The sequence below is a fragment of the Ischnura elegans genome, chromosome 10 (genome assembly GCF_921293095.1).
Source record: "Ischnura elegans chromosome 10, ioIscEleg1.1, whole genome shotgun sequence".
Lineage (NCBI taxonomy): Eukaryota > Metazoa > Arthropoda > Insecta > Odonata > Coenagrionidae > Ischnura > Ischnura elegans.
The window spans coordinates 38118546-38144973 of NC_060255.1; the positions used below are offsets into that span (position 1 = coordinate 38118546).

The following is a 26428-nucleotide window of genomic DNA, read 5'->3' on the forward strand; positions in this document are numbered from 1 at the left end:
TGTTTTATCAAAACAATTCCTGCGCGTTGTGTACGTAAAGAACGTACACTTTGGTAAGCTGTCAAAAAAGATTTCGTAATTTTTGAAGAAAGTCGGCTGACTGTCAGTGAGTGCTATATTTTTGGCTAAATAACTGCATGTTCACCCCATTATTTATATCTTCCCACGCTTTGGTTGGTGACGTATTTCTCAAATATACTTCATTTGCGCTGTAATGGTATTTTTATAGTTAACTACGTCAGTGGTAAGCCTTTGCCCTTAGTTTTAATTTGGCGAAAATTGGAAACACATGCTAAGAATTTGCATGCTAATGAATTTCCTCTTTGAATTTAAATTATTGATGTCTTCTGAAGAAAACTAAATTACGAGTATTAAACCGTAGCCGAAGTAAATCACGCCAATCAGAATTAATTTCAGCCTTATAGAATTGGATAAAATATGGATGGTGCCTCTTCAAGTAATGGTGGAGATTCTGACTTATCAGAAAGCTGGACATTAATTGACAAGGATTCCATTGAGACAGGTACGTGAATTGCGAGATAATTGAGAATATTCCTCAGCGTGTTCGATATTCGCTTTCACCATTTTCAATCCGTTGTAGATGAGTGTCTACCGTCAGAAGAAAATAATACAGAAAATTCTATCCCGGATTCATCAGCCGAAGTAGGAGAAGAAACTCAGGACGCTTGCGAAATTTGCGACGCTGTTGACAGCCGCGACCACCCTGACTTCCTACCCACGGAGAGCAACTTGAAATGGCCAAATGAAGGTAGCAAACATAGATTTAAGTGTGTTATCATATTAATAGTGTCAATTATAAGAGATCTCATGCGTATATTAAATCGTGCCTTAAAGACTACTATTCGTTCCCATGTAGCCGGCTATAGCATTGAGTTCGAGGAAATTTCGTTGTACCAATTTCTTGTCCGCATGTAACTTATATCACTTCATAGCAAGTGGCTTTGTTCACAATCACGCGCATTGGTGCAAGGTTTAAACCTTTGAGGAAAAAAATGTTTGACTTCACCGAGATGCGAACCAGGATCTCCTATTTTCCGGTCACGTAAGGGCACCGCATTGGTAACTGGGCTCTTGTGTTTAAGGTGTAATAGATAACTTACATGACCGGAGAAAAGAGATCCAGGTTCGAATGCGAGTCAACAGATTTTTTTCACAGCAAATGTTTTCCTGTGGTGTTTATAGCTTCTAGAACTTATTGCACTTAATTGACTGCGGAGCTAGTCATTCATTGAATATTATCCCGTCTTATGATGAAGAATGTCGAATTCTGCTGAATTACTGTCACAATGCAATTATAATTAAAAGAGTTAACAACACTGCCTTTAGATATAGCTGCTTATAAAGAGGAACTCTTGAGCACTTACTCCAGCTACTTAGAAGGAACTCTTTCCTAACAAGAAGTTCAAAGGTTTTCCCCCTGTATATCTGGTGTTATTATTTACCCCAACTTGGAGACATGTGGAGTGTGATACACAACATGTAAACAATAAAAGAAGGACTCATGATAGCTAATTTTCTAGCCAACAACAGACTTCTCTTCAAGGAGAAGCACTGTTTGAATGTGTGCTTCCCTAGATGTTCAATTATACAATCCATTCTTCAGAAACTCATAGCTTGAAATCAAAAATCCGAGAATAATTTTTAAAGCCTCACTAACCCCTCTACCTTCCTCAAACTTATGCATGAAATTAAGATACAGTAAACCCTCGCATAGTATGATCTCTTATAACTATAGATGTCACTCACTCATGATGTTTTTTTCCGCTTACACCTCGAGTTCTTCTTGATGAGATGCAGTTGTATAATTCATGATCAGAACTTATTTGGAATTCCTGATCTTCATACCCAACATTTCTTCAGATATTAGGAATAGCTTCCACGGTAAATTAATAATAACAGACAAGGATGATTGTGCAGTAACTCACACGTTTAGAATGGTGCTGCTATTCTCTTCCTGATGCTCCCATAGTGGTACCTTAATTTCAGGTGGTACATTCAGTCAAAATGAGTTTTTTAAATGGAAAACCTGCAAGTTGATAGTTGGGAATTTTAATTTATGGAATAAAGAGACAGGAAACACACACACTTAATGTACAGTGACCGCAATTTTCCTGTAATGTCATTGTTCTACAAAAAATATTTACTTGCATGTTAAGGCTACACTAAAGTGAAACATGGGTAGGAGTGGAAGTAAGTTTAAGGTTATTAATACACATCGATGCTAGATTCATTTAATGAAAGAGACAAGAATACCTGGCCGAAAGAGCTCTGTACAGAGAGGTTTAAAATATTCTCATGCTACTCGAAGCACAGAAAACATTTTCCTCTCACAATTGCTAGCAGTAAAGGTATGTCTTTTATCTGTATCTTATGGTTATAATTATTTTTAGTTCATATTCTAGCTAATGATAGAAAATTGTTTTCTAGTTTTGTGCTCCAGACCTTTGAATATCTTCTTTGCCACTTAATTTTCACTTATAGATTTCAATTCAGTGAAACATTTACTTATTTTCTCCCTATGAAATTAGTAATTTTCCTCAAACGTGGCATTTCTCTATCATTCCCCATGGGTGTATGAAATTTTTACCATGAGAAACTGTTGAGCGTCCCTTATGAAAATTCCTGGCTGCGTGCCTGTTTGAATGTTCAGTTAGGTTAATAATCAAGGTGGTAACTCCTTCCCCCTCCTTAGGCACGAAATGAAAAAAAGTCTCTGTTGTATACCTGGCATCAGGTTGGATCCCTGTAGAATTATGTCCAAATGTTGATGTGAGTCTGTCATTGGGAATTTCAGGTACTGAAAGCATCGATTCAGATGGCATATCCATTATCAGTGAGAGTGAAGAGGAAGAGGAGCTTCAATTGCTGCCATGCAACCCACCACCCCCTGAAGCAGAAGAACGATCTGGGTCAAGGCTCTCCAACAAATACTTTGATGAAACCGATACTTCATCGCAGTGCTCTAGCAGATCTCATGATTTGCTAGGGACTGAAGCAGAGAAGAAGTATGTTCATCAGCCCAACAGTGCCTTGAACACATCCCTGAATATTCTGTTGGCCATCGCCTTTGCGGCAGTTCTGGGACTTGGAATGGGACACTTTATGGGTAAATTGGCTTTTCGTCACTGCATGGCATTTTGACTAAGGCATGCAAAAAAAATAAGTTGATCCCCCTCACATGACTTACACCAGATAGAATGGTAATTTTGTTCAGTCCCTTACTACAACTTGGAGTTTACCCCATACTTAGCCCCCCTTGTCCCTATCGTGGATCCGCTACTGCATGAAGGTGTAAATATTTATGTTGCTTATTTTTAGATGTAGCTAACAAAAATAAAATAAGCTTTGTGCCTACCCAAATTCTAGATCCTGGATTGCTTAGTTGTAGGTGTTAGTTGGGAATACCGTATAAGCTCGTGTAAGAGGCGCACCTTTTTTCCCAGATATTGCAGCCGAAAATGGGGGTGCACCTCTTACACAAACTTCTTATCTTCCCCCCCTCCCCTTCACCGGTTGCAAGTTCAAGGGGAACTGAGTGGCCTTGGTTTTCAGCGTGAGTCAGTCATCTGAAACCCTGGGTCAAAATCAAGCGGCAGGCAGGGGAGTTTCTCCCTTAGTGACGTATTTTTAAAATGCTCCTGTTTGAATTTTTTGCAAGCATCGCGCCGTCACGTCGGTACCCCAGAGGTGAACATTGAAAAGATCGCGCGGGGTGACTCGCTCCGGAGCGCGCCCTAAATTTATTGCCGCGAGTGGGCATCCCGCGGTATTTATACTGTATATAGTAATATTGGTGTCAAAACCTGCGGTTGAAAAAATTCGAACGAGTGTGCTCACTGTTGGACTTAATGGTGGATAGAAGAAATCGGAAATGCTTATAAGTGAAGAGCGCTGAAGGAGAGGTCGAAGGGAAGAGGGCTCCCTCCCCTCCGTATTTAAAGCTACAAGCGAAGGAGAAAGGGAAGAACACGTCCGATCTTGCATGTGATGTCGTTGCCTTTAAAGCGAAGGGGCGAAGGCGCAGCAATGTGATATACGCAGTTTGCGTTGCCTGAGTTTCCAGTCCGTCTCGTCTTGTTTGAATGCGCTTATGCTACGCTTGTTTCTTCCGAAATTGTGCTGTTTGGACTATGTTGAATATTAATAGCCTTGTTTTAGCTATAAATCTTTGTGTCAATCAATTACAGCTCAAAAAACTTAAATGCTGTAAGATATACGTCGCGTTAGGTCTAATTCTTTTTAGAACCTCATGCGTGTCATACAATTGCTGAAAGATATCGAGATATCTTCGAGCTCAGAAGGTGACTCACGTAGCATTTGACCTCCAGAAACTCGGGGAATTGAACCTGGTAGACCGAAAAAGGTCAGTTGGTGGAATGGGGTAGGGATGAAACATGTTTCCATTATTCCCCTGTAACTTGATATTTTCCTGTGGAGTCTCGGAAAGGAAAAAAACGGCAGAGGCATTAGCTGATGGAGAGCCGAGTGTAGTTCCGTTAGGCCCCTTGCACACACACCGATTTTGGACGGCCGGTAAAATATTGGCCGATATTTTACCGGCGAAGCGATGCTTGCACACACGCCGGATTTTTACCGGTCAAACGATACGTTGCTAAGTTTTTGAGCCGGCGTCGGCGATCCACAGTGACAATAGCCGGCAGCTAACCGGCATTTTGCCGGTGCCGGCGTGTGGTCGGTACGTGTGCAAGCTCCAATGCTCTCCCATTGTTCACTATTGGAATGTGGACGGCCGATATTTTACCGGCCGTCCAAAATCGGTGCGTGTGCAAGGGGCCTTAAATCTACGACGTGGTTATTATCCTACGGCGCTGAGATTGCCCCGATTGTTGTTCAATTTCTTGGGAAATCTCATGCCATTTGCCTGTCGTGTTTTGCCTTAAAATTTTCCACGGCTGCAATTCTATTGCAATACTCCTGCGAGAGCTTTTAAACAAAATTGTTCGTGAGTAGGACAAGCAACGTAGAGCGATGTCGTATGCAAAGAGAGGATCGGAACTCTTTCTACTCCCTCTTATGCCGCCGCAGTTATCAAAATTTCCTTTTTCAAATAGTACTGAAAGAGGACATTTCGATAACTGTCGAAATTCCAGGCATACGTCTGCAACACCGCACGATAGGACAAAAAAAGTCGCAAAATATTTTTCTTTATAGCTTTGATCCTCAAAATAGGGGTGCGCCTCTTACACAAGCTTATACGGTACATCACCTGTTGCTTATTCTGTGCGGTAAAATTCTAAAATCTGTGTTTCAATTTTAGGCCTTCAAGAAGAATGTTCATCTGGAAATACTCTTGAAGAAAAAGCTGTTAACAATACTCAAAAGGAAGAGCTGTCTGCTTTGCTGCTGAAAAAATTGGAACTTGAGAATATTGCCCTTAAGGAACAGTTTGCCAATTTGCAATCAGGTGTGTTTTCACTTAATATCTATTTGAAAGTCAGTGATTGCTAAAAGTGATTATTTTATTTTCCCCATTCTTTGCCTTTGTTAACTAGTATAATTAGATTGGCTATTATGCCTTTATAGCCAGTATACATTTTCTCTATGGAAAAGCTGAGACTCTAGATTATTAACTTCACGTGATTTTCTTGCTCTTATTAACAATTTTTATCAGGTAGTTTCTGGAAGTAGTCTCTATAGACGATCCTTATGCAAGGTACAGTGAAACCTCTATCTAAAGCATATATTACACGGGACACATAATTACACTGGCAGATGTATGTATGTGTGCATAACAAATTGTGTCATGCTAAGGGGTAAATTGCTAGAACGCCTTTGAGAGATCATGAATATGACATGGCAAAATAGTACCTGTTCTAATTTCCTTCAAGCATTTGTGCAGTTACACACTTGATAGAGAAAAATATGGAATTCTGAATTGTGCTGTTACAATTCCCTCGAAAAAGTCTTTACACTTTTGAAGTGACCTCTAAAAATGAGAAAATTCTAAGAGTATTATGAAGAATCCTCAACAAAGATATTTGTACAATTGTAATTAAAATTATGTATGTAAATGAATAATGTAATATTTGATCCTTTCAACTATAATAATAATTCAAATTCTCATGCAGAAAAACCAATTGTTCTACATTCTCAGGTAGCAGGTTTTGACATCTCCATGTTACGGTATTACTGCCTGCAGAAAAATGTCCTTTGCAACACACTTGCATAGCTGGACAAGAGCTTTCTTTCCTAAGTTGCAAGGTTTAGGAACCCGGGGAGTTTTATTAAAAGTTATATGAACAATTTATATGGATCTTGATTATTCATGGAATTTTAGTGGACGAAGCAAACGAACTATAGAACTTAGCTATAGCTTTGTAGATTTAAAAAAAAGTTTGTTTTTCTTACTTCATTTAATCAACCGTAGCAACTATTTTCTGTTAGATCAAAAGGGAAACTATACGCAACAAAGGAATAAATGAAAATTAATTGCATACTTAGTGCTCCAGATGGCACCATTTGTGACAACGTGGCGATTTTTACGTATTCCTTCAGCGTTTGAGTAAAGAGAGTATGGTAGTGTATAAAAGTATTGCATAAGAAAGTATGAGCAATGCTGTGGTCCACTCAGATTACTCCGAATATGTCAAGGGCAGAAGACTGGGGCTGACGAAAAAGTATTAGGCTCCCATGTCGACTACTATAGTGGTTGAATGCTACGTATACTAAAGCTGAAACTCCTAAGCCAAGGCATTAGAATGACTTGACTTTATAAATGATATTACTACATCAGTACATCAGTTTCATGGTAGTGCGTTCTGTCGGCAGATTTCTGAACTTACTTGCCTCGACAGCTCTCTAACCGAAATGACTCGATTCAACATTGTTAACCCTTTCACTGCTCTGAACGTACCTGGTACGTTCGCATGGCAAGCTGCTGTGAATGTACTTTTTCTACCTCCCTGCCATGCACTTTTGCCGAAGCACTTCCAAGGGTCCCTAATCCGGGACCCTTTCCTCGACGAGCTCACCCTCACTGGCCCCTCTCTTCGACCCTCCGAGAGGGGGACCTCCCTCCCGAAAAGTGACTGCTGACTGCATTTTAAAAATCTATCAATCAATGTGATCATCAAAAAATGATTGATTGCATGGCACTCCTACCAATCAGGCAATCAAGTAGTCTTTGAACCCTGTTTCTGCGATGAGAAACAACAATTTTGTTAACTTTGCTGAAAATGGCCAATTTCTGATGATGTATGTATATGTTTTGATGAAACCATGGTCAACACTGTGGAAGTTTACATTTTTTTCTTGGTGGTTTGACATAAGTATAGATTTTAAAAAGTTAATCCAATAACATTTTATTGTATGCTGTAGTAATGAAAAGGGGCTCCCTTCTTTATATTTCCTATAATGACTGTAATTTTGTGCATATTGGGACATAAATGAATATAGGCACTTGGATCCTTGAAGTGTGTCACATTCACTTCCTCCTCTGATTGGGCAGAAAATTTAGCTAGAAGTATAATTGTTTTTTATGAATTATTTTTGACCAAGTCTATTCATTTCACAGTGATTGAAGAAATCCGTCGCAACAACTCTGCCCGTCCTTGTTACAACAAGTACCTCTATGATGAAAAGACTGGGAATGTGGGTAGCAGAGGAGATGGAAAATCCTCTGACAGCCCAACTATGGGGTAATATCTCTTTCCCATTTCAGGAGGAAAAAGTTGGATAGTTTGTCTTCCTCTTTTCTTATTCTTCTTCTGTAGTTATATATATACTGTATATGTCTGAATATAGTCCCCCCTTTTTTTCCAAAAATGCCGATGGTAAAAGTAAAGGGGGGGACTATATTCGGAAAAATACGGTATTCTACACTACTTATATTGCTACGTTATATTGCTATTCTACGCCTTCATTGTAGTTACTTCTCTTTAAAAAACTTCGATTGGATACATAATAATTGATGAATAAGCTGATATGAAAGTACATGATTAATTATTTTCCTTTAACCCTTAACCAGTGACGTGTAATTCTTGTTACACTACCAGTGACGTGCGGTCTGGGAGACCGCAATAAATCAAAAATTCATAAAATTTTGCAACATCATTTTTATTGTTTTGTTTAATTTTTCTTTAAATGCTTAACTATTTTGAAACTTATATTAAAATTTTTACATTTCCAATAGGAACCAATTTGTCAGTAAAAATTTTTATTTGAAGCAAGATCAAAAAACTGATGCCAAAAACACTTGAGTTATAATTATTATATTTATGTATCAATGTTTTGCCAGATTTTAAAATAAGGCCTGAAATGTTAAAGTTAGGACGCTTAGTAGTACGTAGACATGAATTTTATCCCGCTTTTTTCTTTTCTCGATTCATTCTGCATGCGATAAAAAATACAATTTTTCACAAAAGCACACACAGGCTTTTTGCTTTGGAAAAATGAGAAAGAGGTTTTCCGTGTTTTTATACAGCGGGAAAAGTCTACATATTGTCCGCATCTCAAACCTTTCAACTTATTCAGCCTCTTCCTACGGTGGATGGAGAATTCTTGCAATAATTTTTCCTACCTGTCTCGGGAGTCTTAGATTTGACATTCTCCTTCCCATATGGATGGAGTCTAACGAGATCTCCGCCATTGATTTAATACAATTAAATTATGTCATATCTGTCTTATATTTCTCAGGAAGCTGAAGCACAAAAGAGTTGACAAAGGAAATATTTAATATTCTGAAAAATACTGCCATTGGTGACCTCCCGGATGTGTATCTACAGCACATTTTGTCTAAAGTATCTTCGCCACCTTTGGTTGCGTTGTGAAATGCAAATGCCACTGGTTTCCCTGACTCTATATCATCACTCACCCTGTAGTGCATTAATGAAACCAAGCAAACAGCCATATATTTTGGAGACATTGGATATTAGTCTTGTTCGCCGAGATTCCGTAAAATGAAGAGTTCATTATGCGTCCTTTGGATGATGCAAAATCATTAGGTTCTTTTATTTTTTTGATCGTACCAACGTATTCAATTGCAAAATTAGCTCATCAAAAATCTGAGACTAATAATCAAGAGGTTCAATATCTCTACCAGTGATGCAATGTAATCCTTCAAACCAAGTTTCTGAGTAACGATGTTATGGAAGGGAACACGAATTTTCCACTTTGGCTCATTTGATGACCACTTATAGCTATTTCTCCTGTAAAAAATTGTTCTTGCCAGGGGAGATCCTTTGCTACATCACTTCTGTCATCATCTGTGCTCTGTCCTTCACTATCAGTTGTATTTTTCGGCATTTGTCGACAGATTTTCGCTCTACTTCAGAAACTATGCACTCAAGGGTTTTTAATGATTTCTTGAAACAAAAAGGGGGCCAAAAATACAGAATATGTGTACTGCATGCTAGAAGTACGAGAAATTCACCACTGATTATTCTAATTATTGATAAAACCTGTAAAAATCTTAGCATTTAAAGAACAAAATTGGTGATATTTCCAATAAAAACTGGATTTCATTTGTTTTGCGTTCGACTTCAGAAACTAAATTGGATGGTCATTCATTCTAACGCAATGAATTTGAGAAAAATTAGGAGCTTAATTATCCACTTTGTACAACTAGAGATTCTTCCTAACAAAATATTAATTATTCGTATGCTTAATAAATCACTACGAATTGTTTTTAATACCTTTTTGAGTCATTTCCACTAGCTTGCTTTTAATGATTTTTCTCATTTAGTGACGTGCGGTCTCTCAGACCACTACTAAAATTCAATTGCAAATTTACAGAAATTAATGAAAGGAACGTTAAATTTATGAGTGGGATGTCCTTGTTATGCAAAAATATGAAGCTAACAAGAATTATGTATATTTTGAAGTAGTAATTTTGAAAATATTCACATTTTTAGAAACGCAGGGGTCTCTCAGACCGCACGTCACCGGTTAAGGGTTCAAAATGGCCTTGGAAAAGATGAATGGAAATTTTCATGCTGATACAAATTGTGCCAATTAATATAAATTTGATAATGCTTTGATAGTCATCAGCTTTGAAACACATATTGATACAATTTTAATAAAAACAATTTTACCATGGCTAATAGTGAGAATAAAATATTTTTCTGATTTGTGAATGAAAAACTTTGCTGTTTCTACAATTTGGAACTTTATTTTCCTGACTAGTTTCGATACACGTACTTTCCTCTCCCCCCCCCCCTCCTACGCGAAGTGCAACAATGTAGCGCTCTACAGACATCTCCTCTCCACCCCTTGCCCCTCCCCACCCCTTCCACTCTTTGCCCCCCCCTTTTTGGTATATAACCCTCAGCAACGCTACTTGTACTGCTAGTCCTATGAATATGATACAGTGTATCGACACTAGTCAGGAAAATAAAGTTCCAAATTGTAGAAACAGCAAAGTTTTTCATTCACAAATCAGTAAGATGGATTTCTACAACGTGAAGGCCTCTACTATTCAGTGCATCAAAATATTTTTATGTGTGGGTGAATAAGTGCATAGCAGACTCGGTCCTCTTCAAGACACTAATGGACAAAATTTAAGATATCTTATGCACCAAAACTTGCCAATATGCCTTCCTTTGATGACTTTTGAATGCTTGAATTTACTTGCTTGCATAGTTTAGTCAGAGACCATCAGGTGACAATGTAATATTCCATACAAAAGCCACAGTATACCTTGATGAGTTGGAAATTTAGACCATCATATAATTCACTATTCAAATATCTCACAAAAACAATAATATACCGTAGTATGCTCCAGTAGCTACTTCAAGTCCTGTCAAGTTTACCTTGGTTTAACTTGAAATCCTGTTAAGTTTGCCTCGGTGTTTTTGGAGCCTCATTTGTTTAATTCTATGAAACGTCAAATATGGTTGGCAGAGCTTCACATACCAGGCTCACATTATTAATTACTTATGAAGGAGTATGGGTTGCACTGACAATCTTAGGTATAAGGAAGAGCAAGAATCATATTATCAGCCATGCAAGTGACAATATTTGGTAGCCGTGTACAGAATTCTGCTCCTGAGACCTATTAGTCATGACCTTGAGGGCTCAGTGGCCATCAATGATCATTTTTACGAGGAATATTCTTACACCTAATTTTTTTCTATAGTGATTGAGGTGGTAATTCAGTTCAGTTTTGCCTATTTGAATATTTCTATCTCAAGGCCCTGATTCATCGCTTGATTGTTTACTTCAATGCATTTCTGGAAGATTTAAATATACAATTTTTTCTTGGCTGCGCTCAAAGTTTCACTTTAATTTTTAAACCTTCAGGAAAATTAATCAGAATTTAAAACCAGAAAATGTTCTTTAAATGAGAGACTTTGTTTTGGGTTAATGTAGTTCTAATGAGATGAATTGTGGTGAACATGGATGCTATTTAGGTCATAAGGTTATGAAATATTAAGAACTAGCTGTAAAATTTCATTAGCATGCAAACACATTTTTGTGACTCAAGGAATTTTTGCATTCAAGGGCCAAGTGTGAGATACCACGGGAGAATCCAGCAAAGGTTGGTGCACCAAGTGGAATGCCACTGCCAAGAGAGGAGCCTACAGTGGAGAAACCTCCAGAGCGAGAAGACAAACAGCGAAAGGCTTCTGCCGATAATCCCTCCCCTTCAGATGAAGCTGTGAATGGCAAGGATGAGATCTTTCCCAAGTTGGAAAAATCGCTTGAAGATATTGCATCCCTGTTCTACAGTACAGTAAATGGAGATAAAACTTTGCCTGAAGCTTCACAAGAAGCGCTCTCTGGGGCTTTCTCTGTGTTTTCGTCTCTCATGGAAAATGTTCAGGAAAAGGTGAATGGCCTCAAGAAGTCAGTGGATGAAGGCACAGTCAACTTTGATATTCCATTCAAGGCAATTGGTAAAATGGAGGATGTCATACAGAAGACTTCACAGAAAATTCAAAAAGTTGCAAAGGATGCATTGAAGGAGGGGCAGCCTCTGTACACAATTTCGAGTGGAATCACTTCAAAGCTGAAAACGATCAATAAGAAGCTTGAGCATAAGTGGTGTCAAATTAAGAAGAACCTATCCAAGCAAAGCACAGTTTTGAGTTGGCTAGATGAACAAATTTTCCACAACTGCAGTGATGAAGAAGCTGAAGATGAAGGCATAGGAGTTGGCATAGGCAGTGACAGGAATGGTTTCTCAGATTCTATGGACTATGCAAGGCTAAAAAATTCGGAGCTTGGGTCTAAAAAGAGGAAGTTTGAGGAGAAGGATGTTAATTTTGAGAAATATATTTATGGAAATGAGAAGAAATCAAGGTCCTCCAGCAGTGATGAGAATAATAACAATAAAGAAGTGAATGGTAGACATGAATACAAACGGGAGAATTCTAAGGACAAATATAAGAATGTTGAGTTCAAAGATCCCAATGCATTTGGATTTGATTATGTTCCTAAGAAAGGGAAAAACAAGGAGAACTGGGTGCCAAAAGGAGAAGGAAAAAGGAGAAAAATGGAGGCAAAGAAAGGTGAGGGTTACCAATACAAGGGGAAGAACCAGTACCAAGTGGGGAGTAGGGAGGAAATAGCACCAAGTGGAGAATGGGTGGAGGCTATGTTCAATTCAAGGGCAGAGCGACGCAGGGATGAGAGGCGAAGTGATTGGGTCTTTGCCCGAGCGCGTTCCCGCACCAAATCCAGAGAAATGCATCCATCCCGTTGGTACTTGCGAAGAGGTGAAGAAAAACTGTGAATTTGAGCAGGGTGCTCCCTAAAAGAGGAACCACCTAGGAGTAATCGGTTTTTTTGCCACTAACACAAAGCTTTAAAATAAATTAGACTATTTTTGTAGGATTTGAAGAAAACGTTAGAAATTGATGTGGACTGTTTCAAGTGTGTGAAAGTTGTGATGTTGTACATTGTTGTATATAAAAATGTAGTAATATATATATACATAGTAGACATATCAAATTTCCTTGTGGAAAGGAAAGATTGTTTTAACTGCTTTAGTAGTTTGCAAGCTATGCATGCATTTGCATTTTTATTTTATTGTGATCCCCTCTTTTTTTACACTGTCCTCCTTTTGACTAGGTTTGGCCTATTTTATTTTTTATGAATATTTTGAATGAATAATGTTCATTAATTGTATTTGACATCTTTGAAGAAAATACATGTTTTTTTCTCAAGTGCCCTTTTATTTTTGTAGATGTGATGATTTTTATCATAAAATTATTTTCTCTGTTGTGGTATGCTCATGGAATCTTAGAGGAAAGTAGGGATGTACAGTATTGATCAATTTTTACCATTTGATTACTTTAAATTATATCCCAAGTACTCAGTTAACTGGTTTAGTATATGTACAGTAAAACTTGTGATTAAGGAAAATGAAATGATTTTAAATTCTTAACTAATAAAATCACGGTGTTTGTAACTGGAAGGTACACTTGGTTAGTTTCAGATTCCATGCATTTGGGGTAAGACAGGCAAATAATTGTACATAAATTATCCTTCACACTTTATAAGTGAGGTATTTGGGTAAAAATTAGAGAAATTTAACATGGTAACATTGCACTTTTAAGAAATAGTAAACAGCCAAAGAGGGTTGAAACTGCTCGTGGCTGAATGTTTACTTATACAGTATTGGCAAGTAAGCCAATTCAATTACAGAACACTGCTGATTTACTGGAATTCTAACCAAACCATGGATTATCAACAATCAGTCCCTCAACCTATCCTCAGACCATTGCCCAAATCTACTTCCGCACTTCACGACAGCACCATATTCCACTGTGGGAATGTTTCATTTTGTCTTCACTACACTTAAAATGTGGTGAACAAGTAATTGGACTTGAATTGTTGAATCTGTCTTGAAGCTACTGCTCAACCATTCACCTAACAAAGCAGCACCTAACTTCTAAAAATGTGCAGAGATCCTAGTGAAAGTCAATACAGCTCACACAACCTTTTTCCAATGGAAAATCTATCTGTAAAAGTACTGTCCAAAATGCCCAACTCTGCATGAGAGAATACACAAGTCATGTTAGATATTCTTCAAAAGGAAAAAACCAAGCAACAGCCAACTAGGAAGAAATAAATTTTACTTAGCCAGTTGAGTAAACATGGTCATGAGAAGTAACCCCTAAATGTCCCTGAAGAGACCTGTGCACTAGGGCAGATCAGAAAAATTGATTTTTTTTCAAATCAATCTGGTGCAATGAAAAATGTTATGGGACTGACCAAAAATAAGGCCTGAAAATTTTGAGACCTCTAGGAGAACCCCTGACCCTCACTCAAACGCCATTTGGGGGAGAGGGTAAAATATCGGAAAATTTAATATTTTATGGTCAACACCTATAGCTTTTCCAATAAATGAATGCTTCTCAAAGTCATAGCTTTGAAACATGATTACTATATTATTATATTGATACAATACTGATAACAATAATTTTACCACGACTAATCATGTGAATAAAATACTTTTATGTGTGGGTGAATAAGTGCATAGCAAACAGTCCTCTTCAAGACACTAATGAGCAAAATTGAAGATATATTATGCACCCAAACTTGCCAATATTCCTTCCTTGGATGACTTTCGAATGCTTTAATTAACTCGCATACATAGTTTAGTCAGAGACCATCAAGTGACAATGTAGAACTCCATACAAAAACCACAGTATATCTCGAGGAGTTTGAAATTTAGTCCGTGATATAATTCACTATTCAAATATTTCACTAAAACAATTATATACTCTAATATGCTCCAGTAGCTACTTCAAATCCTGTCAAGTTTTCCTCGCTGATACTTTAAATCCAGTTAAGGTTGCCTCAGTGTAGATTAGTTAGATTTTACAAAGTTACTGCCCTTACAGCGCAAAAATTTCGGGCATTTTGACATATCTGCCACCATTCAGCCAAAAAATGCCATATTTGAGTGCGTGCCCTCGAAGAAAGTATTACAATGCCTACACAGCGTTGCGGATGGAAGAGCGGCAGGCCACTCCCGTCCCCTCCCCACTCGCTTCTCTCCCTCCCACGCCCCGAATACAGCATAATTCATCCTGCATAGGAAGGCACTCATCTTTGATAATATAAATTGGCAGATGGCAAAAGGTAAAAAAGAATGCGCAGTGAGACGACTTGTCCCTTTTTTTGCCGTCTCGTCAGCATTGAACAAATCGACGTTCATGAAATATTTTAGCATTGTTTGTGATATTTTTAGATCCGAGAACGCAGGCAAGGAGCCGTCATCTTTATGTCGTTGTTCCTCATCTTTCGCTGCATTCAACAAAGTTTGGGTAACCTCTTTCACGAATCTTTGCACCGCATGGGTTATACAAGGAATATCAATACGTTGCTGAAACAATTTTTGAATTTCCACTGTGGCAAGGTCAAATGTAACAGGAGGTACCGTGGTCTCCCCCCAATTTATCGTCAGCGGATAGTCCTTTACATTGATATTAAAGTCTAGTAATTTAAAAAAATCTCAAGTTAGTCCTCAAACGCATGTTCTCGCGTGCCTCTTATATTTTTTCTGCCCATCCCATCTCACTTCTCGTGTTCACCAGCTATTACAGCAAGCAGTATATTTTCAGGGTGACAGAAAATTCCGTTCCTTTGAATAACTGGATATATGACTGCTTTCAACTCTTCCGACAGAGTTCTCAACCAGAAGATGAGCCTCCACAAATTTACGGCAACATTGCACATGAAATTATTCTGCTTTACTAAAAATTATACGGGCGTATAAACATTTTGAATGAAAGATATTACATGTATTCAATTGGCGCTTGGATTTTGGATGGTGCTTTCTTTTTCTAAAGGCCTGTTTACACGATACATTAACACGTGCGAGTTAATGTACGTTTGCGTGAATGATTTTTGTGGACCGGAACGGAACATGTACGAATGCATGAACCAAATTAGAACAGGTTCTATTTTCTGTGCATGCATTCGCACAAGTTGGGTGGTTACACGGTGCATTTTGGCATTCATTCTCGCGTTCATACATTTATACATTAACCCGTACGTGTTAATGCACCGTGTAAACAGGCCTTAACACAATGATAATGCCACAAAATAAGCATGTAAAAGACTACACGAGAAAGTGTAGCATCAGTGAAACCATGGTAAAAACACTCCTTTAAAGCCTATCACAATAGTCTTGCCACAAAGCATGGATGACTTCTATGGGGGTTACATTTGACACTGATCAATTCGGATCAGTTTTCATCAAGAACATAATTACATTATAATATTAATTTTAACAGTTAAGGAGCACAATCTAAACAAAATATTTGAATAAGAATTGATGATTAACCTATCCATAAGGAGAGGTGGGAAATTTATTTAGCAATGAAAATGATTTTTCCATTTTCCCTAACATTTCATGACTTCCTTGATGAAGGCTCCCCCTGGCCCCCCAAACCCAGTGAGAAATGGATCATCGAATCTTCGTCGATTCGACGACTATAGATCGATATGTGGTCGACGTCGATTTTATTTGTCCAATCGACGTTTTTTCGACGTGTTATTCTCATTGGCCAGCGGGGTCAGCGTATTGATTGGCTGAGGGGAGAACTTAGTGATGTAGTTTTAATGTCTTAACAATAACGGTGAGACGCTATTACAACATATGTGTCTTAAATAAGAAATATAAAATTAAATAATTATTTTATTTGTCCATAAACATTAGTTTTAATCTCCGAGAACAATCTTTGATTCCTTTTAATTCTGTAACTTGACCGTTGAAGTTCGATTGCGTGTATCAGTTGAGCTGTTAGTCGTCATGCTGTTAGTTCTTCGCAGTAAACTCGGAACAGAGACATTCGGCGCCGTATAGAAAATTTATTGTCGCATTTATTTTGCGCGACAAACTTTGCTAGCTCTAAATCCTGTTATTGCGGTATTTAAAATCCTTCTGAAACTTAATGAGCTTTTGGATTCGTATTAATCATCGAAAAAGGCATTCCGTCGCTTAGTAAAGACAAGCTTCACTACGTCTTCCATACTTCGGAATCGGTCTGCTTTTGGACCGCTGTATGACAGGTAGGATTAGCTTCCCCTATTTAATGTGTTCAAGATTTCCATTTTCGCACATTTGCCACATACGCCGGACCTTCTATTTGCGTCCAAGTTCTTACTTCTTTCCTGCGTGGTATGTGATACGCACGAGCTTGGCTTTGTGACTACGTTTACCTCATTTCGATACCTTTATACTCGCGTCATAGATGTCAACACCTCACATTTTTTCTCAAGGATTTCTGATTATTATTGAAGATGAATACGAAGGACTTAAGATTTCAAATCACCATTATAAATGTATTTCAGCCTTCATTTGTTTAGACTTTTCGTGCTCGATTGAAATACGTCGTTGGCGCAGCAATAGATGCTCTTTATTAGCCGAATAGATGTATATTTCCGCAATTATTAGTAGGAATCGCAGGTAAAAAGACAATATCTCGTCGACATAGAAAACTCGTCGATGGTGTCGACGTCGAAAACACGTCGATGGCGTCGACGTCGAAAACACGTCGATGGCTTCGACGTCGAAAACACGTCGATTTTCGGACCATATAGACATCGATCGATGTGTTACCATCGACGTTTTATCGATGAGTACTTCGACGTCGAATCGACGTAGATTCGATGATCAATTTCTCACTGGGAAAACTCCACTCATGCTTCGGAGGATGTTTAACCCTTTCATTGTTGTGAACGTACCTGGTATGTTCGCACGGCAGGCTGCTGTGAACGTACTTTTTCTTCCTTTCCTCGACGAGCTCACCCTCGCTGATTCTTCTTTACGACCCTCCGAGCGGGGGGCCTCCTCCCCAAAAGTGACCGCTATGACTGCATTTTGAAAATCTATCAATCAATCCAATCATCAAAAAATGATTGTCTGCATCGCACTCCTGCCAATCAAGCAATCAAGTATGTCTTTGAACCATATTTCTGCGATGAAAAATAACGATTTTGTTAACCTTGCTAAAAATGTGGCCGTGGTCCACCAGAAAATGGCCATTTTAGCAACGTTAACAAAATCGTTATTTTGATTGCTTGCAAGACATGAGAGCAGCAAAAGTTTGATAGTGGTCCAAGGTAAAAACCTCATGATACCTGAGCATGACGACCAAAAAAGTGACTGGTGTGGCAAGGGATAGGATGAGCAAAGCTGACATGCCAAGCCGAGTCCGTCATTATGACTGAAATTTAGGTTAGCGGACTTCTCTACATTCGCTAAAATGAAAAATAATCTAAATTTAAAAACCAAAGGAAAAAGAAAATCATTTCGGTGCAGTGAGGGAATTTGTCTAAAAAATGGCAGGGAAAATATATGTAACAGAAAAGTCTAACCAGGAGTTCAAAAACGTGGATGTGGAAGAATAGACTAGGCTGAAGAAATTAGAGATGTGGGAATTGAGGAGAATGGAGGTGTAGTCGACTACGAGGTAGAAGACATGGTAGGTGAGGTGAGGAAATTTCTGGCTGGGATAAGAAAGAGCTACAGAGGGCTTGATGAATGGAGCATGCCCTTAGGAGGGAAGGTATGAAAATCTATGACCGAGGAGAGAATGTTGCGTAGGAGGATAATATAATTCAGTTAGGGAATGAAAGAGATCGAGTACGCCTTGTAGTGAATGAAAATGGGATATCCAATTTAGGAGGGGAGACAGGTTGGGGTAGTTATCAAAATGCACCATGCTGGCCAATCTTAACGTAGGAATACTTTAAGAATATTAATTTCTCAAATTTTTACAGGATAGGTCAATTTCCAAAGTTAGAGTAACTGTTTCCGATGTGCCAATGTAACTGTGGAATGCATCCATGTGCATCTCTTAAAACATGTGGGATATACATTTTCCAGGGAATAATTCTGAGTGAAAAATTCACTGACTATTTGTATATCATTGATATCCACTGTTGGCCCTTTGACTTCACAAATTTGACCTCGACATTTCCAACCGGGTAATGTCTTTATCGGCTGTGGCCACCGTGAATATCTAGGAACTACCATAAGCACCATCCCAAACGAAAACATTTTTACCGCAATGAGATTACCCTTCCAAAAGTTTGCAGTCCTAAATAAAATATCGTAAAAATGTCATAATTTTGGGTTCAATGTCGTAATTAATCTGTGGAATACCCTTACAAAAATTACAAATTTTCAATAAGGTTAGTAAGGAAGAGATTATTAATACTAGTATTATCTTGTACAATTACCTCTAAGACTTGCAACCGATCCAGTTTATTTGACTATTATGATTGAACTTCCCCGCTCGAATAGTATTCTACTGAGTCTCTGCCTTTATCGCTCCCTGACTAATTCAATTTCCTCGAAAGAACTCCAAATCATCCTCTGCTTCGCGCCCTTTGAAATTTCGATTGCGCGATCACAGTACTCATTTTTTTTACACACATCGAAGCGGAAGTATCCCGTTCGTCCTTCACCACGCAAACATGGCTGAGGTAAGGTTCATCATCAAGTTTTATATCTTAATATTTCCTTTCAATCTTTGTTTAATTTCTGCTGAAAAGATTATTTTTTACGTTATTATGGTTATAAATTAATTTTTCTTTGCGTTCGCAATTAAATATGTCCAATTGTATCCTTACCCTGTTTTCTGATGCACGTAATGTGACTGATTGATAACCCGGGAGGGATCCCAGAAGCAGGCTCTAATAAGTTTCTTTCTTTTATAACCAAATCACCATTTCCTATTGTTTCGGTTATTTGGTATTTTTCTGTTTGATTTGTATTTCCCTACGTCATGCGGGTGATAGAGCCTATAGATATCCATACTCAAATCGTGAATGCTTATTATTCCACGTGTATTTCAAATTTGTTTCTTTTTATTTGTAGCAGGCAGAGGAGACCCAAAAGAAGGTGAAGAGGACCTTCAGGAAATTCACTTTCCGAGGGGTTGACCTGGATCAACTGCTGGATATGCCAGCGTAAGCAATGGATTTATTTTAGTTGCATGTGGTTCAGTTCGATTAGATAAATGAATGTAAATCATATGGTATTTATCAATATTTGTCGTGTAACCTTTAGTAGTAGAAAATGCGAAGAAGTTTTATGTGATGATGTTGATCTCAGTTGGATCGATAACTGACGTTAGTAGCAGTCAGTACCTTATTTTTACCGTTTACTTAGATACCTTTTTATGTACGAGTCTGTTAGCCATGTATATTTTCAGTACTTCCGTGAAAAACTGCCCCAGCTAGATTTTGTACTGGTCGTGCAATGCGTTAATAATACTTACCGTTATTAATTCTTCTCGATTCCAAGTGAGTTTTATTTGGGTTATGCGCACGTACATATTGTATTATGAAGCCCCAAGTGTGGAATCTACTTTAGGAATCTAGCATTGCACATTTTCATGTTAATTTACATATTACAAGGTATATTCGGCTCTTGAGATGTCCATATGACGGTACTTGTCCCATGTGGACGCACTCCTAATCACCTCTATTGTTGTTATTTTCATTATGTTACCCACTTGTATGCGTGGGCTGCCTGATTGAAGTTTAGATGGTTAGAGTATTGTCAATTCACTTGTTGAAATCAGATGGTCACGCAATGTATGGTTTAATTTGTATTTTAAACATCCTAGGAAAGGGTGCAAGCATTGTGGCTATTATTATAATGTAGGTATATTTGTAATAAGGTACATTGTTGCAGATGGTTTCCTTGGTGGTTTTGACAGGCGTGAATAGACTATCAAATCAACAAGTAACTGGGGAATATATCAGAAAAAATAGTTAATCTGAATGCAATTTTTTTTTGACAGGACTTGGGAAAGACGAGAAAATAGTTGACTTATTAGAAATACCATGCACTAACCTAATTTGTTCCCATAATATCTGACCTGCTGATTAGTTTTGGAATATGAATGCCAATGGAGTGGGTTTGGTTTTGGCTAGTTTGTATAAGGGTTACAATTGTCTTGTCTTTCTAATGTAATCAGAGCACTGTGAAAAATTCCATTTTCTCTACTCGTGAATTCCCGCTTAGCTTGTCTAGATATAATGCTAGTGGTTGACAGGTGTCACTGTTGATCCCATCATCAGCTATGGCTACCCTAGAAAACGTATCTAGGACTACACTATTTCGTACTAGGACTAAACATATCTATCACTACGTTTATTATGTTTCAGTTGTCATCGCTATGCTTTTCTCCTGTATCTAGAGTTGTTTAAAATAAATCAAAAATCTTAAGTTTGGTGACCATCGAACCGGAACTGGTGAATTGATAATACCAGACTATATTCAATGACTGCTTGTTAATGCCTTCAATCAAATAAGTTATTGCTTTTATTATTGAAGTATTCTACAGTTCAAGGTAGGGATATGTACTTATTGGTGTTAGAATATCATTCTTTCTCCCCCTATTATGGACATCCTTCATTGAACAATGTCGTCCCTTTCATACTGTCTTATATCCTAATCTCTTTCTCCCCTCCCTGCTCAGTCCCAAATCTATGCAAGCCCTCTTTTCGCTTCTGAATCTCATCTAGAAGATTTACCTCCTTCATAACGTCTAGCACATCATTATTACTCTTCCTCTGCCAACTTGACTTTGTCCTTTCACTTGCACATCCTCATTCGGAACCCATAGTCTTTTCTCGTCCTCCTACCTGAGCATCAACTTACCTGGACTCACTCCAGCAGGGCCTGTGCTGACCTGAAATTACGACCTACACAGATTCCACTCTTGCGAGGCCATATCATATGGCCTGGCCATAAGCTTTAAAGCCCTTTATGCAGGTTGGTATAAAACTTATGATTGTTACTCTAAGTGCAGTTCACTATTTGATACGCTGGCCATTTTTTGAGAAGGTAGTTAGTTCCAACGTGAAGAAAAAATTAAATCTCTGGTATGTAACCGAAACAGGCTCTTAGAAAGGATAAATTTGGATTTTCTTTAAACACAGGTCTAGCAGCAGGTGCTGGAAATTTTTATAAAAATAGAGAAAAATTAGGGATGAGTAGAAGCAGAACCATTTGTACTGTACAGTAATTAAAATATTCATGAATTATACATGTAGTGAATACAGAAAGAACATGAAAACCTCTTGTAGTTCTAACCCCCTTCCTATCCTTATAATAGTGTCACTATAGTCTTATGAATAAAATCTATTACCCCCAAAACCCCTGGAAATTCATCCAATGCACAAAATCTAAAGATGAAATTTAAAGTCTAAGGTTTGTTTATCAATTGTATTATCAGAGGCCTAAGTTAAGGTACAAATCTGTATAAGATCATCATTATTTCCTTGATTAGTAGACAGTATTTACACGTTGTATAAGCAGTCACAAATGTCCCTAGTCACATTCTTTATGCATCGGCTTACTGAAGATTACCTTACCGGAAAAAAAATGTTGCCCTCACTTTTTTGATATCCTCCCTTGTGAGTCGTGATGCAACAAGAACCTTAAAATATTATGCATTTCAGTGTAGATATTTCAAGCCACCTACAGCTTGTTTTAACAAGTTAGAAATTCATTATAAAGTATTACAACTCTTTAAATATAAACAAACTGATTCCACTATCTCTTCTTAAGTGACAACTTTGCATGCGTAAATATTTTATATTAATATCATCATATGCAAATGGATATCACGTATCCCTTAGCCTCCTTCTTTCCAGATGAAATCTGTCTTTTTCATCCATATATCTAGCCAATGCCCATTGAATCTGCATGTGTTCCGTGTGCAATATTAATATTTTCTTTGAAAATTGGTTGTACAATCAATAACACTTCATAAATTCCTTTTATAAATCCTTGCGTGTGCAATGTTATTTCATATGGCCTTTGTAATGATGGTCTCCTAGGCAGGTAATAATATTACCACCCAACGTAATGGCCTTTTGCTCATATAAATCAAAACATAAGTCCAGAGGCTGTAGTTATGGTTGATTTTGACGTATGGTCTGGCTGTTCGATGAGTAGAATAGCCCAGCAGGTTGTACTTTTTCTAGCCTTTTCTTTAGGTTCTTCCATAGTGATCCTGGAAGCAATACATAAGTGTCTTCTTAATGCAGAACCTGAAGTTGTAATACAATCAGCTGGGCATAGTTTTATCATTTTTATTCTCGAATTCTTTGTTGTCAAAAATATAAATCTGATACAATGGGGAATTATCCAGAAAAACTTAGTTGCAAAGTTAGTAATGTTTTTTTTTTCTTGAAATTTTAGAGTAAAAGTAATATGAAATGTCTAATTTTTTTCACTCTTGCCCAAACTGTATGTTGAAACTTTTTTGCAGTGCATTGGTTTACAGAAATACCTCAGTAACATCAAATTGTTTGGCTTTAGAGCCAATTTTGAACTGATATTCGTTCTCACTCTGATTGTCCTTGTTTTTATTTAGTGAGCAGCTAATGGAGCTGATGCACTCAAGGGCAAGAAGGCGATTCTCCAGGGGTTTGAAGAGGAAACCAATGGCTTTAGTGAAGAAGTTGCGCAAAGCAAAGAAGGAAGCACCACCCAATGAAAAGCCTGAGGTGGTAAAAACACATCTTAGGAATATGATCATCGTACCAGAAATGGTTGGGAGTATTGTTGGAGTGTACAACGGAAGAACTTTCAGCCAGGTTGAAATTAAGGTTGGTCAATTTGCCTATTTTCTTGAGAACGTACCCAATGATAATGCTCTCATTAATGTCAAATGTTATTTTCATTTACAGCCGGAGATGATTGGTCATTACCTTGGAGAATTTAGTGTCACTTATAAGCCTGTCAAGCATGGTCGACCGGGTATTGGTGCCACTCACAGTTCCCGTTTTATTCCACTTAAGTGAATATGCATTTTGTATTTGCATAAAATAAAATATCTAAAGTCCTAAGCCTTTTCTTTTATTTTGAGAGATATTGAAATCGGTAATCACACTTCATAAAATACATCCTCAATGTTATTTAATCTTTACACTGTCACCTCATTTATGGAGTATCTAACTCCAACTGGACAGAAAACAGTACTGTTACTGGGGTGATCCCTTATGATTTAAACTGGTTTTCCCTAGAAATCTGTAGAAAAGGGATATAGCCATTATCATTAATATTTATATCAGCTATTATTTAATCTGTTCTGAATATGATCACTATGCCTTTCATGTGTATAACTGTGCCTTGTGGGATAGCTCCTTATTTACTGTAGAGATGTTCCATACTCCTCGGGCTACTTGAAAAGTGAACTGTCCTTGCTACCAAAACTGTGCCCATGAATTTCAATGTATTCCAGGCTGCTTATGATTTGGCCATCTGGCAATGAGTTCATGCACCGCGAAGTCTCAAGTTACATGCTAAACTAGTGCAAGTAGATCATTACATTTGAAGGAGTAACTTCATTTTCTTCATCGTCCTATTTCTTTCTTAGTATACTATTTGACATACTAGTTTTTACAACTGTATACAAGGTTAAAAGCTATCTAGGAAGTGGTGAGTGGACTAGATATGTTGGGGATGGCTGGAGGAATTTAGTGGAGAAACCCAAATCTGTAAGAACACATAAGATAAGGTGGGTGAGGGGTCAGGGTAGCAATGAACTCTAATCATACAGGCTACATACTCAGAAATTCCTATCAGGGAAGTAAAATCCTAAAATTAAAACCACCTCGGTGAAGGTGGAACCTTACGAAAATTGTCAAAGGAAGTGATGACACGCTTATTGCAGTGTATTCTGCTCGAGATACAAACCACTACTCTTGGGGCAGAGAGGGACTTGCCCCGAGCACAAGGGCAATTAATGAGCCTGCTCATCTTCCTTTCAGATTCAGTTGCCATGGTGTTCATAGCTCTCAAAACCCATGAAATCATGACCCTTTCCCTACTAACATTGTGAATATTAGGCATTATATTTATTGACATGGGAGATGAAAGCTGAAAATGTCCTTGCTCTCCCCCTTGGGTGATGGTCGAGTGTATGGGAAGTCTTAGTTTCAGGACCCAATGCAGAAGGGCTAAGGTGTAAATCTCAAAATCCTGGAGCAGGTATGCCGAACCCTAGTCTTATATTACCCCTTTTTGCAGTAAGGGACTGCTGTCTTTAGACTGTTTGTCGATTTTCAAAATAAATATTTTTGCTTTTCAAAGAATATAAACGAAGAATTGAATTATTTATCTTTTGAGTAGTATTTACAATTTTTGAGCAAAATTCTGCCATAAAAATCAATTGATACCTCAATTTCGGAATTAACATCAACTATGGTTCCACACCTGCTTCAGAGGCTTCTGTCATAGAAGTTTCTATCACAAGAATCAGGTGGGTGACTACTCGCTGACTGTGGGTTGGCACCGTTCACCATCACCAACCAGAAAAACCAATCCATGGAAAGGCAGAAAATTATCCTTCATAGGAAGAAAGCAAATATTTCAAATTAATGAGCAAAATGGAAAAGTTCCTGTAATTTGATGTAGTGATTCAAGTACCAAGTAAATTCTAAGTTAGATAAAGCAGTTACAAATTGTCTGAAGCTTTTCGCATAAAAAAGTGCTCACCTTTTCAAAAGTAAGGATGATTTTATATTTTAGGGGGGTTCTAATCCCTCCCCCTTGCCACTGCCATGGGTAGTCCCCAACGTCACTACTCCCTCTCTCCTTACTTGGGTGGAGTTTTGTGAGGGCCAAGGGAAGCCTGGCCCTCCCAACTCAAATGGCAATTTTCCGTTAAAAAAATACGAAACCTGTTCTTTCAAGTTCAGTGAAAATGAAAACATTGTAAGTTTTAAATAAATTTTAGTCTTAAGGCCTGCTTTCACGATACATTAATACGTATGAGTTAATGTCTGTTTGCATGAATGATTTTTGTGGACCAGAATAGAACATGTACGAATGCATAAACAAAATTAGAATGGGTACTATTTTCTGTGCATGCATTCACACAAGTTGGGTAGTTACATGGTGCATTTTGGTCTACAGGCCTTCAGATAGAACTTGAAATGCTGTTTTCAGAAGTTATTTTAACACGTTGTGTACGGATGGCGAGATTTCTCGTCATTTTTTCCCCGAACATTCCGGACGGATGACGAAGAATCTCGTCATTTAGGCACGTCAACCTAAACAATTTTAAAGCGTACAATACGTATTCGCTAGTACGTTTTCAGTTGTTGCTCGTTATTCATAATGAATTGATGCATCATAACATTTGATTGGGTCAAGTTATATTCTAAACATTAGCTTTTTAACCATGTTTAAACCAAAGGCATATTTCCAATCGCAACACCTCCACCCAGAATCAGCGTTCCTAGGAATTTAAATACCCCGGTACGCAACATGTTAAGCAAATTACAGAAACAATTAGTGGCTATGTAATACGATAAGGGCTGTTCCTTAGCCCCCAAACCCCCCAGTAGGATTGCTGGCTCCCCAAAAATAAGAAAAAAATTCTAAACCTTTCCCATGCCTACTTAGAACATGGTCCAAGGGAAAAAGTATTTGCTCATCTTTGCTTCTAGTACATTT

The 26428-nt window shown here is 37.9% G+C and overlaps 2 protein-coding genes across 6 annotated transcripts; both read left to right on the forward strand.

Moving 5' to 3' along the window:
• Positions 1-5: 5 nt before the first annotated feature.
• On the forward strand, positions 6-12814 carry LOC124167355. Of its 5 annotated transcripts, none has more exons than XM_046545357.1 (7): positions 6-106; positions 354-523; positions 602-769; positions 2816-3127; positions 5300-5446; positions 7556-7679; positions 11482-12814. In XM_046545357.1, the coding sequence occupies exons 2-7, from the start codon at positions 439-441 to the stop codon at positions 12713-12715; spliced, it is 2070 nt and encodes a 689-aa protein (XP_046401313.1). In that variant the 5' UTR covers positions 6-106; positions 354-438; the 3' UTR covers positions 12716-12814. The 5 variants fall into 5 exon arrangements, with proteins under 5 accessions (XP_046401313.1, XP_046401317.1, XP_046401316.1 ...); XM_046545361.1 differs by having other exon boundaries at positions 9-106; positions 426-523; XM_046545360.1 differs by having other exon boundaries at positions 11-106; positions 418-523.
• A 6513-nt stretch (positions 12815-19327) lies between these two features.
• Positions 19328-23814, forward strand: LOC124166955 (40S ribosomal protein S15). The gene is made up of 4 exons (XM_046544677.1): positions 19328-19428; positions 19823-19914; positions 23340-23574; positions 23656-23814. Exons 1-4 carry the CDS (start codon positions 19420-19422, stop codon positions 23767-23769), a joined length of 450 nt encoding a protein of 149 aa, XP_046400633.1. The 5' UTR covers positions 19328-19419; the 3' UTR covers positions 23770-23814.
• The last annotated feature ends 2614 nt before the right edge of the window (positions 23815-26428 follow it).

Excerpts from the sequence above, each read along its gene's own strand:
- LOC124167355 (XM_046545357.1), top strand. The coding sequence starts at position 439 with ATGGATGGTGCCTCTTCAAGTAATGGTGGAGATTCTGACTTATCAGAA. Across the intron at positions 5,447-7,555 it reads GTTTGCCAATTTGCAATCAG|TGATTGAAGAAATCCGTCGC; the intron begins GTGTGTTTTCAC and ends TTCATTTCACAG. Across the intron at positions 7,680-11,481 it reads TCTGACAGCCCAACTATGGG|GGCCAAGTGTGAGATACCAC; the intron begins GTAATATCTCTT and ends TTTGCATTCAAG.
- LOC124166955 (XM_046544677.1), top strand. Across the intron at positions 19,915-23,339 it reads CAACTGCTGGATATGCCAGC|TGAGCAGCTAATGGAGCTGA; the intron begins GTAAGCAATGGA and ends GTTTTTATTTAG. Across the intron at positions 23,575-23,655 it reads TCAGCCAGGTTGAAATTAAG|CCGGAGATGATTGGTCATTA; the intron begins GTTGGTCAATTT and ends TTTCATTTACAG.